Source organism: Protopterus annectens, chromosome 4.part1 (genome assembly GCF_019279795.1).
Source record: "Protopterus annectens isolate FY-2018-M chromosome 4.part1, PAN1.0, whole genome shotgun sequence".
NCBI classification, from domain to species: Eukaryota; Metazoa; Chordata; order Ceratodontiformes; family Protopteridae; genus Protopterus; species Protopterus annectens.
The window spans coordinates 486341401-486359518 of NC_056734.1; the positions used below are offsets into that span (position 1 = coordinate 486341401).

An 18118-nucleotide genomic window follows, 5' to 3' on the forward strand; every position below is an offset into this window, starting at 1 on the left:
ACTTAGGAGACAATCCTGGCTGCGGCTGTGCTCCTTTATGGAATCCTTCAAGTCTTCCTTTACTAACGTCCCGTTTGATGGTGCCTCTCTTTTTGGCCCCAAAGTAAAGGAGACCCTCACTAGGTGTGAGCAAGAAGGGAAGACCCTATCTGCTGTAGGAGTCCATTTTTCCGCCCCTTCCAGACCATACCCCAAAGGGCAAAGAGGCGGAAAGATGTGGTTCCGTAAGACACAGGGTTCCTTTCAGTCCACACAGAGTGATAATGCCCCTTCCAGAGGCAGAGGAGGGGGAAGGAATGGAAGATGCCGACCAAGCGGCAGAGGGGGTCCGCAAAACCAGGGCGACAGAGATACTTTCTCTGGCAAGCCCTTCCAGCACTCCTGAGAGGAGGCCCGACTGTCCTGCTCTGGAGGCAGTCTGGGTACGCTTAACTTTGTACCCGCTGGCCTGGTGAAACTTAACTTCAGATGCGTGGGTACAAACTATAATTACCAGAGGTTACGACATAAAATTCATGAACGTTCCCCCTACCACCAAAAGATTCCCAGACGTTCCACCCAATCTGCGGAATCAGGCAGCCTTAGAGATCCAGAAGCTGCTCAGAAAAAGAGCCATCCAAGCAGTCCCGGCAGACCAAATAGGATCCGGAACTTACTCAAGGTTCTTTTTAGTTCCAAAGAAGACAAGGGACTGGAGACCAATTCTGGATCTCAGCAATCTAAACACCTTTGTTGTGAAGGAGAAGTTTCGGATGGTCACGCTACAGTCAATCCTTCCTTTTCTGCAGGAAGGAGACTGGATGTGCTCTATAGATCTCAAGGACGCGTACTACCATATAAAAATGACAACTGAAAGCACTTGAAAGTACCCACAAACACCGAACAAGTGCTGTGAGCCAAAGGAAACTGCAAACCACGAGTCCACTTCAAATCATTTAATATAAAAATGGCCAGACCGTCCAGGAGATTCCTGCGCTTCCGGCTAGGAGCCAGTCATTTTCAGTTTCGAGCTCTGCCGTTTGGCCTCACCTCAACCCCCAGGGTGTTCACCAAGTGTATGGCAGTAGTAGTGTCTCACTTGAGACAACAAGGATTCCGGGTGTTTCCGTATCTAGACGACTGGCTCCTCTCCGCCACCACCAAGTATCATCTGCTCCAAGCAAGAGATTACACAATTAGTCTTTGTTCCCGTCTTGGCATTACAATCAATTTCGAAAAATCTACCTTATCGCCATCACAGCGTATCTCATTTATAGGGGCAGAACTGGACACTACTTTGGTCAGGGTCAGGCTTCCATCAGAAAGGGTTTCAGAACTAAGGGAGCAAATTGCATTACTTCTTCAGAAGACAAAAGCAACAGCAGAACAGGTTTTGAGAGTCCTGGGATTAATGTCAGCTGCACTGGTTGCAGTCCCTCTAGGAAGAATGCACATGAGGATCCTTCAATGGCTACTGTTTGCCCAGTGGTCCTATCAGCACCTGCTGTTGCCATACGAAATTCTGATCACATCCTGCTGCAAGCAGGATCTGCGATGGTGGATGCTATCTCAAGACTTGACACAAGGTCAACCCTTTACCCTACCAACCGCGATAGCGACAATAACCATGGACGCTTCCCTGATCGGGTGGGGGGGTTTGTTCCAGGGAAAGACGGTCCAAGGTCAATGGTCCAGAACAGAATGCAAACTGCACATCAATGTCCTAGAGCTAAGAGCGGTGTTTCTAGCGTTGCAACACTTTCACGGCGTCTTACCTCAAGGAACAGTGGCAGTCCAGACAGACAACACGTCAGTGGTCTGGTACATCAACAAACAGGGAGGAACAAGATCTTATCCACTATGCAGAGAGGCCCTCAGGATCTGGCAATGTGCTGTCTCCACTGGACGCTTTCTGATAGCAATGCACATTCCCGGGACGTCCAACGTAATTGCGGACAGGTTGAGCAGAGCCATCCTGTTACCTCACGAGTGGTCTCTGAAATCTCAAGTGGCAGAAGCGATATTCCGCAAGTGGGGCCAGCCTTGCTGTGACCTTTTTGCATCGCCGATGAATGCCAAATGCAGAAGCTACTTTGCCCTTCTCCCTCCACCAGGGAGCATCCCCAGAGATTCACTGGTTCACGATTGGTCCCCCGGTCTCCTTTATGCTTTTCCACCCATTCCGTTAATCTCCAGGTTTCTACAGAAAGCCAAACTTCTGGAAAGGACCATAATTCTAATAGCCCCATTCTGGCCTCGACAGATCTGGTTCCCCTTTCTTCAGGCCCATCAAATCGAGGAGCCATGGATTCTGGACCCAGTTCCAGACCTTTTGACCCATGCGTCAGGAGCCCCTCATCCATCCCTGCAGGCCCTAAAATTGACAGCTTGGCTGCTCCTCTTCCCATCCTAGCCAGGTCAAGCCTTTTGTCCCCTGCGGTTAAACGCATAATTGTTTCCTCTCTTAAACCATCCACTACAAAGACTTAACGGAGCAAGTGGAAACATTTTTCTTATTGGGCATTACAACAAGGATTAGATCCAACAGAAGCACCGGTGCACAAAATTTTGGAGTTTCTGTCTAAGGTCTTTGAAGAAGGAGCATCATCGTCCACAGTTAGTCCAACTGGCGGCCATATCGAATTTTCATGTGGGTGACAGAAATTCTTCCATCATGTCCCACAGACTTTGCAAGGCGTTTTTGAAAGGCACTTTTCACCTCCGTCCTTCCATTCGTAACCCAGTTGCTCCTTGGAATCTTAACCTAATTTTATCCCAGTTGATGTTACCCCCTTTTGAACCAGCCTCCACAGCCTCTCTTAAGTTTGTGTCATGGAAAACCTTATTCTTGGTGGCTATAGCCTCTGCTCGTAGAATTTCGGAATTACACGCGCTATCTGTTCGACCTCCGTACTTGATTTTCCACTCGGATAGAGTGACATTACGCACCAATCCATCTTTTCTCCCAAAAGTTTGTTCACTTTCAAATATTAACCAATCCATCGAACTTCCCACCTTTTTCAAAAATCACACTAACAAGTTGGAATATATGCTGCATAAGTTAGACGCCCACAGACAACTCAGGTTTTATTTGCAAAGGACAAAAGATGACAGAAAATCAGACCAGCTATTTATATCCTTTGCTGACCAAAAAAAAGGTATGGCGGTTACGAAAGTTACCTTGTCTAAATGGCTCACAGATTGTATTAAATTTATCTATTCACAGACGAAACAGCAATTACCTTTTCAACCCAAGGCTCATTCTACCAGGGCGATGGCCACATCTCTAGCCCATGCAGCCCGTTTGCCGTTGGATACTATTTGTGCGGCAGCAACCTGGGCGAAGCCTCATACCTTCATTCTCCATTATAAGTTGGACAAGAACTCCAAAGATATGGCCTCCTTTGGTTCCACGGTCCTCAGGAACGTTCTCCCATGAGCCACCCAGGGTAAAGGAGCTAGGGACGCTACCCATGCGTAAGAACAAACGGCGAGATTGAACAATTTCACATAACAAAGTTATGTTCTTACCATAACGTTCCATGTGAATTGTTCATCTCACCTTTGTTCTTACTACCCACCCTCCATCCCCCAGCCTATGTTTTTTTTTCAGAGAACGGGATGATTTGGATTCCAGTTCAGCTTGTCTTCAACACCTTCTGTTCAGTCTCTGGCTTCTTCTGTTGTCAGGGTACACTTCTCATTACCTAGGTATTTTTTGGGCATTGCTGCCCCTTATCTTTAATTTACTGCTAGCGCCTGGGGCGCATTGTTATCTTCTGGTGTTAGCAAACTAGATCTGAGGATTAGCACTAGGGATTGTGGGATAGGACTTTGCCTCAAGCTTTCTCAAGATGCAGAGCTGTAGAAGTGGCCGTCTCGGAGCCGAGGATCGGCTCCGAACCCATGCGTAAGAACAAAGGCGAGATGAACAATTCACATGGAACGTTATGGTAAGAACATAACTTCTTTTTTTCTGACATGGCAGCCAACACAGGAGGGAACTGATGAAGGTTTAGGAGTATCCACCTGAAGTGACTCATAATATCTCCTCTGAATGCCCAACACTTGAGAAGAATCCCACTTAAAGAATTCCATCATCCTTGCAATTATGCCCCCAAAGGACAATTCCTTGAGAGAATCTTTGTTAATAGACTCCTCGTCATCAGAACTATTAAGCCAAAAGTGAAGGCATCTGAGAAGAATAAGACAAAGACCCTCACCATACAGGGAAACATTATCCGAAAAATCTGGTTCCCTAAACTGTTTAGAAGGGGTTGAGGTCTAAGGACGAGCAGGGACTGAAACCCCTTTAGGAGGAATCAGGGCCATTAAGGCAGAGAACAAGTCCTGAGTAAACTGCCTGCCATTCCCTTTAAGGGTTCATAGGAGAAACTGAAGCATGCTTCAGCTTTTGTCTTTTCTTAGAGGAGACATCAGCTGTAAGAAATACCGGAGGTTCCAACCCATGGCAGGATTCAAGAAGGGAGCCTGGAATGTCCTCCCTGACCAATGTCTGTGGAATCCCGCTAGGACCTTCCAAGATAAGCAACCTGTATTCCCCCTCGATGTCTGGAGCAGACGTCTGCAAAGCCTTAGAGGACATGCAAAACAATGGATCCATGCTGGCCTCCAGCTGGGTTGCGGCAGAGGAATCTGATGTAAACACCAGACGACCTACACAGCTATCACTTGTGTCTGGAGGGATATCTAGCGGTGGTTGGACAGCTAAAGAATCCGGCCAAGACTTCTTGGCCTCCTCCTTACCTAGCAGGTATCTCAGGGTTAGAGGATTCCACCATTGTACTCTGGGTCAACTGTCTAAGCCTTTGGTTTGTCAGATAAATGGCCAGAGAAGACAAATTGCTTCTGAGTGTCTTTCACACAAATGCCTTACAGATGCTACAAGAGTTATAGTCATGGGAAGCACCCAAACAAAAAAAGACGCTTTTTTTGACAATCCTTATGGGGAATCTCCCTCCCACACTGTTTTCCCCTCTTGGATAACATGATCTGCTAAGTAGTAATAAAATACAAGATCAAGAAAGTTAGGGAAAAAATAACCCCAACATGGCTCTTATCTGGTGTTGCAGATTACAGTAGAGCAACAAAAACTCCAAAAAAACTGGCAACAACGCTGTTCGAACTGGTGGCAAAAGAAGTTCTGGGTAGTTCCATCTGTATGTCCCATTTTTGTCTTATGTTCTGTGCAGGGAGCATAAATGTGATGCAAGACGCAAATAAGATCTTTTAATCTAATGGACACTGGCCAGGCATTGTGCTGCCTGGGGCAAAACATCCCTTATATTAGGAATACTGCAACAGTGATGTAGGATATCTGGGTGAAAACTTCATAATAAAACAACTTCAGTGCAAAATTAGTAAAAGGAAACATCCTATAGACTTTTATGTCTTTGTTTGCTGTGTGTTATGTTGTTTTGTTTTTTTTTTTAAGCTGATATTTTACTCTTTCGCTAACTAAAACTGTTCTCTCTATTTTAGCAATATACTACGTTACATGACATGGTTGCAGCTCATAGTGTCGTCAAAGTCTCTGTGTGCAGAGACAGAGACGGTAAGTTGTGCAGTTTATATCACTTGCAAAGGTAGTGCCACATTTTGACTTGGAAAGAGTGTTGAAGCCGTTTGGTTTCTTTCACTTCATTGCAGGAATCAGCAAGGTGTGTGTGTGTGTGTGTGTGTGTGTGTGTGTGTGTGTGTGTGTGTGTGTGTGTGTGTGTGTGTGTGTGTGTGTGTGTGTCTCAGACAGAGAGAGACAGAGGCAGTAAGATGAGACCTGATTACATGTTCTCAGCAATTCTGTAACCCAGCAGAATTTCTTGTGAAGGGTGGGATCTGGTCAGCAAAGTTCCCCCAGCTCATCGAGTGCATCTCAGCATCTTGTAGATGTTCCATCAGTCTCACTGCTACAGTAAGCGTTTGGCTATATGAGTTGTATCCCACCTACTATACAACAGCCTGCCAGCTTCACAAAGCTCTGGCTCCCTCCCATACCTGCACTCTGACAGCTGATTGGCTAGCCCCTTGGAGGGAAATCAGCTGTCAAGAGTGCAGAAAACTTCAGTACTTTCTTGCTGCCCAGAGAAGAAGCAGCTCTGAATCTTCACTGTAGCAGCAGCCAGCTTCAGGCTTCATTTCTGCCAGACAACTCCATCCCCTCCACGCATAACATTTTGACCTTTTAATAAAATGCTACTTTATTTTATTTTCTGATTAAAAGTGGTATTTCCCCTTTAAGAAACCTGATATTTTTTACAGTATTGGAAGTTTCCTGTCAGAGACCACTATTTTAGCTTAGAGTTTGCTTACTTATTTATTTACTGTTTGTGGCTCTTTTTTGTTTTAAATGTGTACTGCTTGTGAAAGCTTTGAAGTTGTGATTAGTGTAAATTTAAGGATCAGGGAATGATAGAAAACTTTTTTGTTTAATGCTTGTGTACACTTCATGACAACTTACCTGCTGTGTTTTCTGGTCAGTGCACGTATGTGAAGAGTTCTTTTGTTTCTAATGGAGATTTTTGTGTGCTGCTTATACTTTTTTCTTTTGAGAGGGTACTGTTTGGAGAAGTGTAAGTTCTTGTGCTAATTGTGAGCACTTGTCTGACTTCTTACCGTCTGACCTACTTGCTCCAGCAGCACTTAACAGCCATCAGGCTTCCTCCTTGGCTATAGCATGGATACTTCAGTCCTGCTGGCTCTTGTTCAGCTGTACTTGCAAAGAAAAAAAAAAGTCCTTGCCATCTCTGCAGGCTCATACAGTGCCTCAACCATTATTGGGCAACTCTGTGGTGGCCACTGTTGTTCCTTGACCACTCATTTGCTTTGCCTGGTTCTTCTAATGTAGTCCTTTCAAACACCCTGGACCAGGGATCAGCCACATCCTCTGTTGCTATACCAGTGTTTGATCAAGGTATGGGAGGACTGCTTTCTTTGGGTGTGGAATACACTGTGGGAGGTTTGTCTGTGGGTAGCTGGGGAAAGAGGCCTCTTGATAAGGGTGAGGTGCCATTTCTTTGCAAGGTGGTTCCTGCAAAGACAAAACAAAGGGTTCAACTTTGCTCAGTTGAAGACGTGGTGACTGTAGATATGATTTTCTTATCTTAGCTAGGTAATTATTACAGGCTGTTAATCCTGGCAGTCAGCAATCCTTACCAGAGGGCAATAACAGTAAAGAAATTCTTGAGGAAAGTTTGTCAGAGAATTGTGACATTGACAGGAGACAGGGCTGCTTCTCCTATAAATTCCTAAGTCTAAAACTCTGATTTTGAGGAAAGTTGGTCTTCTCCTCCTCCCTTGGAGGAATTTTCCTTTCCCCAAACTATTGCCAGGATGAATGAGGTGTTTTTTGTGTGAACAAGTGTAAGTTCCACCTGAACTTGAGGAGATGTTACAATATGTTAGGTGTAGCTGTACCTCAGTCTACACCTATCCTTCCAGCCCTGGAGAATATGTTTAATACTGCTTGTATTAACCTTGACTTTCAACCTTTAGTCCCCAGAAAGTCAGATAGACTTCATGGAGTACCTCAACCTAACAAATGCTTGTTTTCTCATCTTGCATCAGACCCAGTTGCTATGTTGACCCCTTTACCAACTGGAAATAGACGTTTGGTCAATACTAACCCATGCCTTGTGTATAAAGAAGGTAAAGCATTGGATATTTTGGGAAGATACTTTTCTCTTATTCCACTTTAGCATACAGAATTCTTAACTAACACATAGTTATGTGAAAGTTTATTCTTACTTGTGCAGACAGTTTGAGGTAATACTGTCACACCTTCTTTTAGATGGTTGTTCTTTTCTGAATTCTATTAATTCTAAACCGTCCCAAGTATCTAAGCATGCATTGAAGAGTGTGTATGATTGTGCAAATACTGTGTCTAGGGCCAGTGCTACTGCTACAATTTTGAGGAGGTATGTCTGGATATGTAGCCAAACGTTTGCTAATGAAATAAAGTCTGAATTTTAAATCCTACTTTAGGGAGGTTTGGTTTGGCCTGTGTGCTCCTCGTGTCCTCAAACAGTTTAAAAGTTGTTGTGTCTTGTTGGGTCTTTCGGCTTTTCCCGGTTAGGGGTCGCCACAGTGGAACTCCGGTCCGCTAATGATTGGCAGTGGATTTTTATGTGCCGAGTTACCAGCCCTGATGCACAACCTTCAATGAAGGTACGCCCATTCACGCATGTCTCCACACAGAAGATGCTGTAGCTGAGAATCGAACAGGGCACCGTCTTACTGTGAGTCGACAATGCTACCGCAGCACCACCACAGTTTAAAAGGAGGACATGAATTTAGGGAGTGTCTGAGATTTTTCAAGTTCCCCATTACAAATCTCCAAAATTCTCTACTCCCTCTAAAAGACAAAACAAGCAATCCCTGCCACATCCTGGCAAACTGGGAGCAAAAAAAAAGAGACAGCAGGAGGCTATATCTATTTTCCTGAGCCTTTCTTCCTGTATAAAGGTACACTGTTAAGTTGTCAATCTCGCCTTCATTCTTGCTGGATGGGTTCAGAGACCATCCTCGGCTCCAACTCGGCCAATACTAAAAGCTCGAGAGCTAATTCCACCGGCTCGAGGCTCCCCTATATCCCACAATGCTAGGCGGTAACTACTCAGATCTCGTTTGCCACTATAGCTGACGAGGTGCGTTTTCTACCGGCTCAGGCAGGTTAGTTACAGTTTTACCTTTAGGTACTTCTAAAAACTCCTTTTTTTTTAAATTTAATACTTAATTTTTCAGTTTAATTTTAAAATTTAGACAAATCGACCCTTGTTTGTCAAGCCCCTTTTCCCTTTTTTTTCCTAATTCTAGGCCTTCGGCCCCTACCCTTCCCCTAGTCCCTTACTAAATTAGTTTTTGTAAGGACTTGTGTGTGTGTGTGTGTTAGTGTTTTAACCTTAAAATTTATTTTAATATTTTATTTCTAAAGAGAGTGTCTGTAGTGTGTTTGTGTGTGTTAGGCTCTCTTGTTGTATTATGTCTAAAGATAAGGTCTCAGGCTTCAAGAAGTGTGACTCGTGCTGTCAGAAAATGTCTCTGACAGACGGTCACACTTCTTGTGTGTATTGCCTGGGGCCTTTGCACCTGCAGGACTCTTGTGCCTTTTGTCATGGGATTAGCCCTAGAGTCCTGCAGGAACGCAAGAATAAGCTCATCTTGCGGGGCTTATTAAAGCCTGAAGGCCCCCCCAACTCAGTCTGTGTCGGGGAAGCCTCCAAAAACTTCTAAACAGTCGGCTCCTGCTCTAGAGTCGACTGCTGAGAAATCTAATTCGGCTTCGACATCGGCTCCTGCTGGAGCCGAAGTTTCTAAGCCCCATACTGTTACCTCGGCTCCGGCTGGAGCCAAGGCTGATAAAACTTTGTCGGCTCCGATACCTTTATCGGAGCCACAATTGAGAAAGAGGTCCAGATCCCCCTCTATCGGATCCATGCATTCGGCGCCAGGATCCCCTCTCCTTTCGGAACGAAGTCACAAAACTCATTCCTCTCGGTCTTCCAGATTATCAGACCATGATTTGCAAAGGGTGGTGAGTAGACTTCTGAAGTCCGAGGCACTGGCCCAAATGCTGCATAGCCCGACTCACCAGTCAGTGGCTATTCCCGTTCCCCAATATATTCCTCCTCCGACTCCTTCGAGTTCGGAGCCAAGGCTTGTCGGAGCCATGACTGCCGGTGCGTCGGATCAGATACCTTCCATTTCGGTTCTGTTGTCTGCTCCGATCTCCTCTTTGGAGGGATCTCTGCGCCGGGCTTCCCTCGTCGGCTCCGAGGGGGCGAGTGGCATCGGACCCTTGTCCGACCCCGCTCTCCCTCTCGGGGCTTCGGCGTTGGTGAGTTCGGCTCCGACATCGGCTTCGGAGCCGTCTCTGTCGGTGCCGGGGGAGGTCCTTGTCTCTTCGGAGCGGGGGCCTCGGGCCTTGCCTGACAGGGGTGCCTTCGAGGTCATGCGGCGCGTGCTAGAACCAGGTTCTGCCCCACAGTCAGCTCCTTCAGCCCCTCCATCTACAGTGCCTGCGGTGATTTCTACTCACCCCTTTGTCTCAGACCGACCGCAGAGAGCCAACTCCTCAAGTTTCCCCATTGGGAATTTCCTCCTCTTCCGAGGCCTCTCCTGACCCTGCAGAAGATCCCCCTAGGAAGAGGCAGTGCAAGAGGAAGCACATTGACTCCCCTGAGTCTATCACCTCTGACACTGACTTAGAGGAATCCGAAGGTTCCCCTCGATCCCCCTCTGAGGATGTCTCCTTTGCTGACATCCTTGAAATCCTAAAACAGAGGGGGAACTGGCCAGCCCTTAACCCTTCGGAGGATGAGTCAGTGTATCTTGAGGCGTTTGGCTCTCGCCCTTCTACCTCCTGGGTGTCCCCTCCCTTTGACCCCCTTATGGAAGTGGTGGCAAGGAAGGCTTGGACGGCTCCTGACTCAGTGGAACCCACCCGAGGAGACCATCCAAATTTATTACTGCCCCCAGAGACAAAGATTTTTTATCCAAAGGTGTCCCTGTTGATGCCATGGTGGTGGCTGCGGCCACAAAGAAGGAATTAGCTGATCCTTCGGTTCCTGTCCATCCTCCTAATAAGGAATCTAGGACCATGGACAGGTACGGCAAGCGGATGTTTTCATCAGCGACCTTTTCAATGCGGTCGCTGAACTACTTATGCCACTTCACTCGTCTCCAGAGAGATCTACTCAAGGATATGGGTGAACTGATAAAGGATCCTACAGCTGAGGGGTTCAAAGATACAATGAACTCCCAGTTGGCAACCCTAAATTCCATCGTTAACTTCTCCATGTGGCTGGTCTCATATGCAGCAGATGGAGCGAGTAGAGCCACAGGCACAGGTGTTGCCTTACGACGTCACGCCTGGATGCGGCTATGCAACTTTGCGGACCCTTTCAAGGCGTCCTTCACCAATTCTCCCTTTGATGGATCATCCTTGTTTGGTCCACAGGTAAAGGATACATTGACCAGGTGCGAGGTAGAAGGTAAGACTCTCTCTGCCATAGGAGTCCGTTTTTCTACCCCTTCTAGACCCTATCCCAAAGGTCAAAGGGGAGGAAAGATGTGGTTCCGCAAACAATCCCAGGGAGTCTCATCTGACGCACAAGGCCGATTCCCATCTAGAGGCAGAGGGGGGGAATAATAATAGACGCCGCCCTAGAGGCAGAGGAGGTCCGCAAAACCAGGGTAGCAGAGAAATGTTCTCTGACAAACCCTTTCAGCATCCCTGAGAGGCTTCCCGGCTGTCCACCTTCGGAGGCAGTCGGGGGAAGGTTATCACTGTACCCAAAAGCCTGGCTTTCCCTTACTCAAGACAAATGGGTACAGTCGATCATATCCGAGGGTTACAAAATTCCCTTTATTCACATTCCAACCCAACCCAAAAGATCCCTTCCAGATGTTACACCCGGTCTAAGGGAACAAGCAGCATTAGAAATTTCAAAGCTGCTATCAAAAAGAGCTATCCAATCAGTCCCGGCAGACCAGCAAGGATCCGGAATCTACTCCAAATTCTTTTTGGTACCAAAGAAAACAGGGGACTGGAGACCCATACTGGATCTCAGCTACTTAAACAAGTTTGTCAGAAAAACAAAATTCTGGATGGTCACGCTACAGTCCATTCTACCCTTCTTGGGTCAGGACAATTGGATGTGCTCGATAGATCTTCAGGACGCGTACTACCACATCAAAATGAACAGACGCTCCAGGAGATATCTCCGCTTCAGGCTGGGAGCCAGTCACTACCAGTTCAGGGCCCTGCCCTTTGGTCTCACTACAGCCCCCCGTGTGTTCACCAAATGCATGGCAGTGGTCGCGGCTCACTTGAGATGTCAAGGATTCCAGGTGTTTCCATATTTGGACGACTGGCTCCTTACCGCCACCACCAGACATCAGCTTCTTCTATCCAGGGACTTCACCATCCAGTCTTGCCAAGCTCTAGGCATTTCGATAAATTTCGAAAAATCTGTTTTGTCGCCTTGTCAATCTATTATCTTTATAGGAGCCACCTTAGACACACTCAATCTTTCAGCCAGACTCACAGAGCAGAGGGTGTCAGACGTTCGGAACCAAGTTTCCCTTCTCTTACAATGCAACAAAGTCAAAGCCAGACTGGTTTGGAAGGTACTAGGGCTCATGGCAGCAGCTATTCCCCTTCTTCCCTTAGCTCGCTTTCACATGAGGATCCTCCAATGGATGCTTTTTACTCACTGGTCCTTTCAACAGCTCCCGATGTCCCATACCATATTGATAACTCAAGCATGCAAGAATCAACTGTCTTGGTAGATCACATCACCTCAACTTCCCCAAGGAAGACCCTTCACTCCCCCCCCCCCCCAGTCGCCACGTTGACAACAGACGCCTCCCTGATCGGGTGGGGGGGGGCATTATCAGGGCAGGACAGTCCAGGGCACGTGGCAACCTTTCGAGTGCCACTTGCACATAAACGTCTTAGAGATGAGAGCAGTGCTTTTAGCGTTGCAAGCCCTTCACGACTCTCTTCCCACTGGGACTATTGCAATTCAAACAGACAACATGTCCGTAGTGTGGTACAACAACAAACAAGGCGGAACCAGATCATACCCTTTATGTCGAGAGGCACTCAGACTTTGGCAATGGGCGAACTCTTCTCAGCATTTTCTGATAGCAGCGCACATTCCCGGGAAATCCAACGTTATTGCAGACAAATTGAGCAGAGCAATTCTCATGCCCCACGAGTGGTCTCTAAAGAAATCAGTTCTAGAAGAAGTATTCCTAAGATGGGGCCAGCCTTGCTGCGACCTTTTTGCTACTCCCCAAAACAGCAAGTGTCACGACTTCTTCACTCTCTTCCCGTTACCAGGCCATCCCACCAGAGACGCTCTAGTCCACGATTGGCCCCGGGGATTTCTATATGCTTTTCCCCCCTTTCCACTGATATCTCAACTAATTCAGAAAGCCATCGCCTTGAGAGTGACAATGATCCTCATTGCCCCTTACTGGCCTCGACAGATATGGTTCCCCTTTCTTCATCGTTACCTTTTGGAGCAGCCTTGGCATCTGGACCCAGTACCAGATCTGATAACCCACCAATCGGGTCAGCTGCACCAATCTCTGCCTTCTCTAAACCTCACAGCGTGGTTTCTCCGATTCCAACCTTAGCCAGGCTTCCCTCAATATCTCGCTCGGTCCGAGATATCTTAATAGCCTCTCATAAATCTTCTACCCGGAAGATTTATAGTAGCAAATGGAAACGTTTTTCCCTTTGGGCAACATCAAAAAACATAGATCCCTTTACTGTACCTATCCAGTCTATTTTAGACTTTCTAGCAGAACTCTTTCATTTAGGATCTTCTGCATCAACCATTAGCGTTCAATTGGCTGCCTTATCAAATTTTCATGTTGGTGTTTCAGAGTCTAGCATCATGGCTCACAAACTCTGTAAAGCCTTTTTAAGGGGTGTATTTCTTCTCAAACCTCCAATCAAAGTTCCCCCGCCTCAATGGGATTTGAACTTGGTTCTGGCATCCTTAATTCTTCCCCCCTTCGAGCCGGCGGCTTCATGTTCTCTGAAGTTGCTTTCTTGGAAGACACTTTTTCTGGTAGCTATAACTTCAGCGAGAAGGGTATCCGAACTCCATGCTCTGTGCAGTCGTCCTCCTTACTTAGTCTTTCACAAAGACAGGGTTTCCCTCCATACTAATCCATCCTTTTTGCCTAAAGTTTCTTCTCAAATAAACCTAAACCAAATTATTGATCTTCCCGTCTTTTTCCCTAACTATTCAAACAGGTCGGAACAAAAGCTACATTTTTTGGATGTTCATCGCCAACTTAGATATTACTTAGACAGGACTAAACAATTCAGGAAATCTGATCAATTGTTTCTGTCATATGTGGAAGGCAAATTGGGCCTTCCAGTTACTAAAGTATCCCTCTCTAGATGGCTCACCTCTACAATTACCTTCATCTATGAGATCAGACGTCAAAAACTCCCCTCAAAACCTAGAGCTCATTCAACTAGGGCATTAGCTACATCCGTAGCTTTTCAGGATAGGCTGCCGATAGATTCAAATTGTGCAGCAGCCACCTGGGCTTCTCCTTATACATTCATTTCACATTACAAATTGGGCATGGTTTCCAGAAGCCGTGCCAATTTTGGTTCCACTGTTCTCAAGAGTCTGTTCCAATAGGCCACCCGGGATAAGGTGCTAGGGACACGGTCCCATCCAGCAAGAATGAAGGCGAGATTGACAACTTAACATTAAGAAGTTATGTACCTACCATAACTTTCCATGTTAGTTGTCTTCTTCTCGCCTTCTTTCTTGCGTCCCACACTCCTTCCCCCAAGCCTGGACAGACCGACTGGAATTCATTTTGTGTTTTTCTCCTGAAAGTTGTCATTCCCACATGTTCTTCCACCTCTTCTATCCTTACTGAGGTCTACCTTTCCTTTACGCAGATTGTTTTGAGGTGGGTTTCCCTACTCCATTCTATGGAGACTAGGATTGCTTGGTATAGCTATCAAACGAGATCTGAGTAGTTACCGCCTAGCATTGTGGGATATAGGGGAGCCTCGAGCCGGTGGAATTAGCTCTCGAGCTTTTAGTATTGGCCGAGTCGGAGCTGAGGATCGGCTCCGAACCCATCCAGCAAGAAAGAAGGCGAGAAGAAGACAACTAACATGGAACGTTATGGTAGGTACATAACTTCTTATTTTGCAACCATTTCAGCATGTCTGCCCATGGAACCACATTTTCTTCTCTGTTGTTGGTAAAACAATTTCTGAAGGGATTATTCCATCTTAGGCATTCTAGAAAACAGTTGGCCCCTTCCTGGGATCTTAACTTTGTGCTGGAAAAGTCAACTGTGTCTCCCTTTGAATCAACTTATCAGGGTGGACTTAAGGTTCATTACATGAAAGACTGTACTCTTTATTGCTGTGACATCACTTGCCCAAAGGTTGCTGGATTTCATTAACTCCAATGCCCTGGACCAGCTAGTTGACACACCCACAAGGGGCTTAAACAACCTGGATCTGGTGCTCACCAACTTGGAGGACCACTGTACCACCCCCTGTGTGTGGCCATCCCTGGTGAGGTCTGACCACAAATCAGTCTCGCTAGAAGTAAGTATAACACAAGACCACCCTTAGCAACAACTAGACTAATACTCCAAGGCCAGTTACAACTTCTTATGTGCCAGCATAAACAGCTTCATAGCCCCTCCCCCACTGATGGAACAAATGTCTATGCTGAGTTTTACACTAATGATTTATTCTCGCACCTGTACAGTTGTATTGACACTGCCATACCTGATAGAAACAAAGCAAGATCTTCAAGGAAAAACAAACCTGCCTGGTGGACAACTGCCATTAATTGGCTATACAATAGGAGAAAGAAATTGCTGTCTAAGAGAAGAAAGGCACAGTCTCAAAACTGGAAACACTCCTTCCTTAACTTAAACAAGCAAATAAGACTTCCAGTGAAGTCCTTCAAAGCTAACTATGAATCCAAATTAGCTTCCCTAACTAATGTTGACCACAAGGCTTTCTTTGGCTACATCCGTAACTTCAAAAGTAAGGCCCAAATTTGCACTGAACTCGTAGTTAATGGTACTACATATACAGAACGTGTGAACATAGCAAATCTGTTGGCTGACAGATTCGGTGAAAACTTCACTCCTCTGTCCCTGCCACATATACCCCTAACACCTGTCCCCCACCTAGTATTTCCAAGGAGCAGGTCTTAAATGCCCTCTCCAAGGCCAAAAATACAGCCTCTGTCTGACCAGACAACATCCCAGGTTGTGTTCTGCATGGGTTAAAACATTAGGCAGGCTTTTCAATCACAGCTTAAGCACTGGCTTCGTTCCAACGGAATGGAAAACTGCTACCATCATCCCTTTGCACAAGGGGCATGCATCCACAGACCCTGGGAACTATAGACCCATTAACCTAACCAACTTTATGTGCAAGGCCATGGAACGAATCATCATGGACCTTATTAACAAAGATATCGGACATCTCCAAACTCTCAACCCCACACAGTTTGGCTTTGTCAAGGGGAGATCATGCTTGTTAAACTTGGTGGACTTCTTTGAGACAATTACCAAAGCCCTAGACGAGGGCAGATCTGTGCATACCGCCTACCAATATTTACCAACGCCTTTGACCCAATCCCCCTCTCAGGCATTGTTGATTAAGTCACCCAGCTGGTTTTCAACCCATATATTGTCAGGTGGGTTGCAAACTGGCTCACTGATAGAAGTCATACAGTCAAACTAGGGGACTTCACCTCCTCCTGCAAACCCATAACCAGTGGTGTTCCACAGGGATCGGTTCTGGGACCCCCTACTTTTCAGAATCTACTTCTCCAAAGTACAGGCTAAAACTAAAGGACTATGGGTGACCAAGTTTGCTGATGACTGCAAACTGGGAGCGATCATTGAAACCCCTAGCGATGTCTGCATCCTGCAAGAAGGTCTTACGCAGACTAATGACTGGTGCCAAAGTCATGGTCTTAAACTTAATGCAAAAAATGCATGATCATCCCCTTTGGCAAGGGTGATATTACTGCAGACTACCACATCAACAACAATGCCCTAAACACAGTCAGTGATGAGATATCTGGGCACACAGGTTGTCAGAAACCTTAACTTCAATCACCATGTCTCCACAGTGGTAAGAAAGGCATTTTATATTACTCATCTCATAAACGGGCATTTCCTCCAGAAAAAAAATAGGTTATAATCCCCCATTACTCCTTCCCCCGCATCAAGTCAGTAATGGAGTACAATGCTGCCTTTGGTATGTTCATTTCCAAACACCTGCAGCAATTGAAGAGACCACAAAGGTTCCTTACAAAGAAAATTCAGGGTCTTCAAGATTGGTCTTATGTGGACAGACTAAAATCATTGTCACTTTACTCTGTGTCATACAGACTGCTCAGAGGTAACCTGTACCTTGCCATATAGAGCAATCTCTGACCCAGCTTTAATGGAAATGCTACACATTCGCAAATCAAATGGCACACTGGTCACTGGCTCAGAGGACCTTAACCTGGTATGTGACATCAACAGAATTTGCTGGAGAGAGAGAGATTTGTCTCTCAGAGGTTGCCCCACCTTTGGAACAAGCTTCCTACTCATGTTAAACAAAGCCCCTTGTTGGGCCTATTTAAATGTAAATTTGGAGGCTTGGATGGGTAACCAGAAATTCACCCTCTGGGTTCCACCTGTGTCTCTCTAGGTTAGGGGCAGTCCTCATTTTAGTGTCTGCTTGAACCAAATGCCCTTGAGATCATGGGTTGAACTTGGCTTAGCTTGTAAGGGCCCTAGGACCATTGGCTTAGTAACCTCCTATGATCCTATGATATTATGGACTTTTATGAGAGGGTCAACAAAGCACTGGATGAAGGTAAGACTGCACACAGCTTACATCAACCTGGCCATGGATTTTGATACAATACCCCATTCAGGTATTATAGACAAGCTCACCCTTTTATCACCTGCTGGACAGCTAACTGGCTCACTAATAGGACCCAGGAGGTCAAAATAGGTGAGGCAGTCTCCACCAAGAGGCAAGTCACTAGCAGAGTCCCCGAAGGCTTGATACTGGGCCTGCTTCTTTTTAGTATTTGTTGCTCTGAAATGAAAGCAAATGCTGAAGGTTTATGGCTGACTAAGTTTGCAGATGATTGCAAGATGGGGGGGGGGGGGTGAAGGTCTATCTCTGACTAACAAATGGTGCCAAAACTATGGACTTAAACTTAGCGCTAAGAAATAAATAATTGTACTGTTTGGGAAGTCCGCCATCCCAGCTAATTATCATGTTGATAATATGCACTTAAGAGTAAACCCAGTGGTCAGGTATCTGGGTACAGACACAGACAGTAGCCTTAATTTCGACCACCATGTGGGCACAGTGATGAGGAAATCCTTTTATGTTGTGCAACTTAAGGAAGGGCATGGTATCTAGGTCCAAAGAGGTCCTTATCCCACTGTAATTTGCTCTTATCAAACCAATTACAGAGTACAATGCTCCTTTTTGTATGCACCTGATCAGGCATATGCAGCAACTAGAGCAATGTCATAGGTTCCTTTACAAAAAGAATACAAGGCATAACAAACCTGCTTTATG

The 18118-nt window shown here is 46.0% G+C and overlaps 1 protein-coding gene across 1 annotated transcript in view; it reads left to right on the forward strand.

Annotated features, from left to right (window-relative positions):
- ATP13A3 (ATPase 13A3) overlaps nucleotides 1–18118 on the forward strand; it is a 2707264-nt gene that overhangs the window by 910666 nt on the left and 1778480 nt on the right. The window contains exon 10 of the mRNA XM_044070296.1: nucleotides 5482–5554. Coding sequence (XP_043926231.1) covers nucleotides 5482–5554 — 73 coding nt within the window. The remainder of the gene's footprint in view (nucleotides 1–5481; nucleotides 5555–18118) is intronic.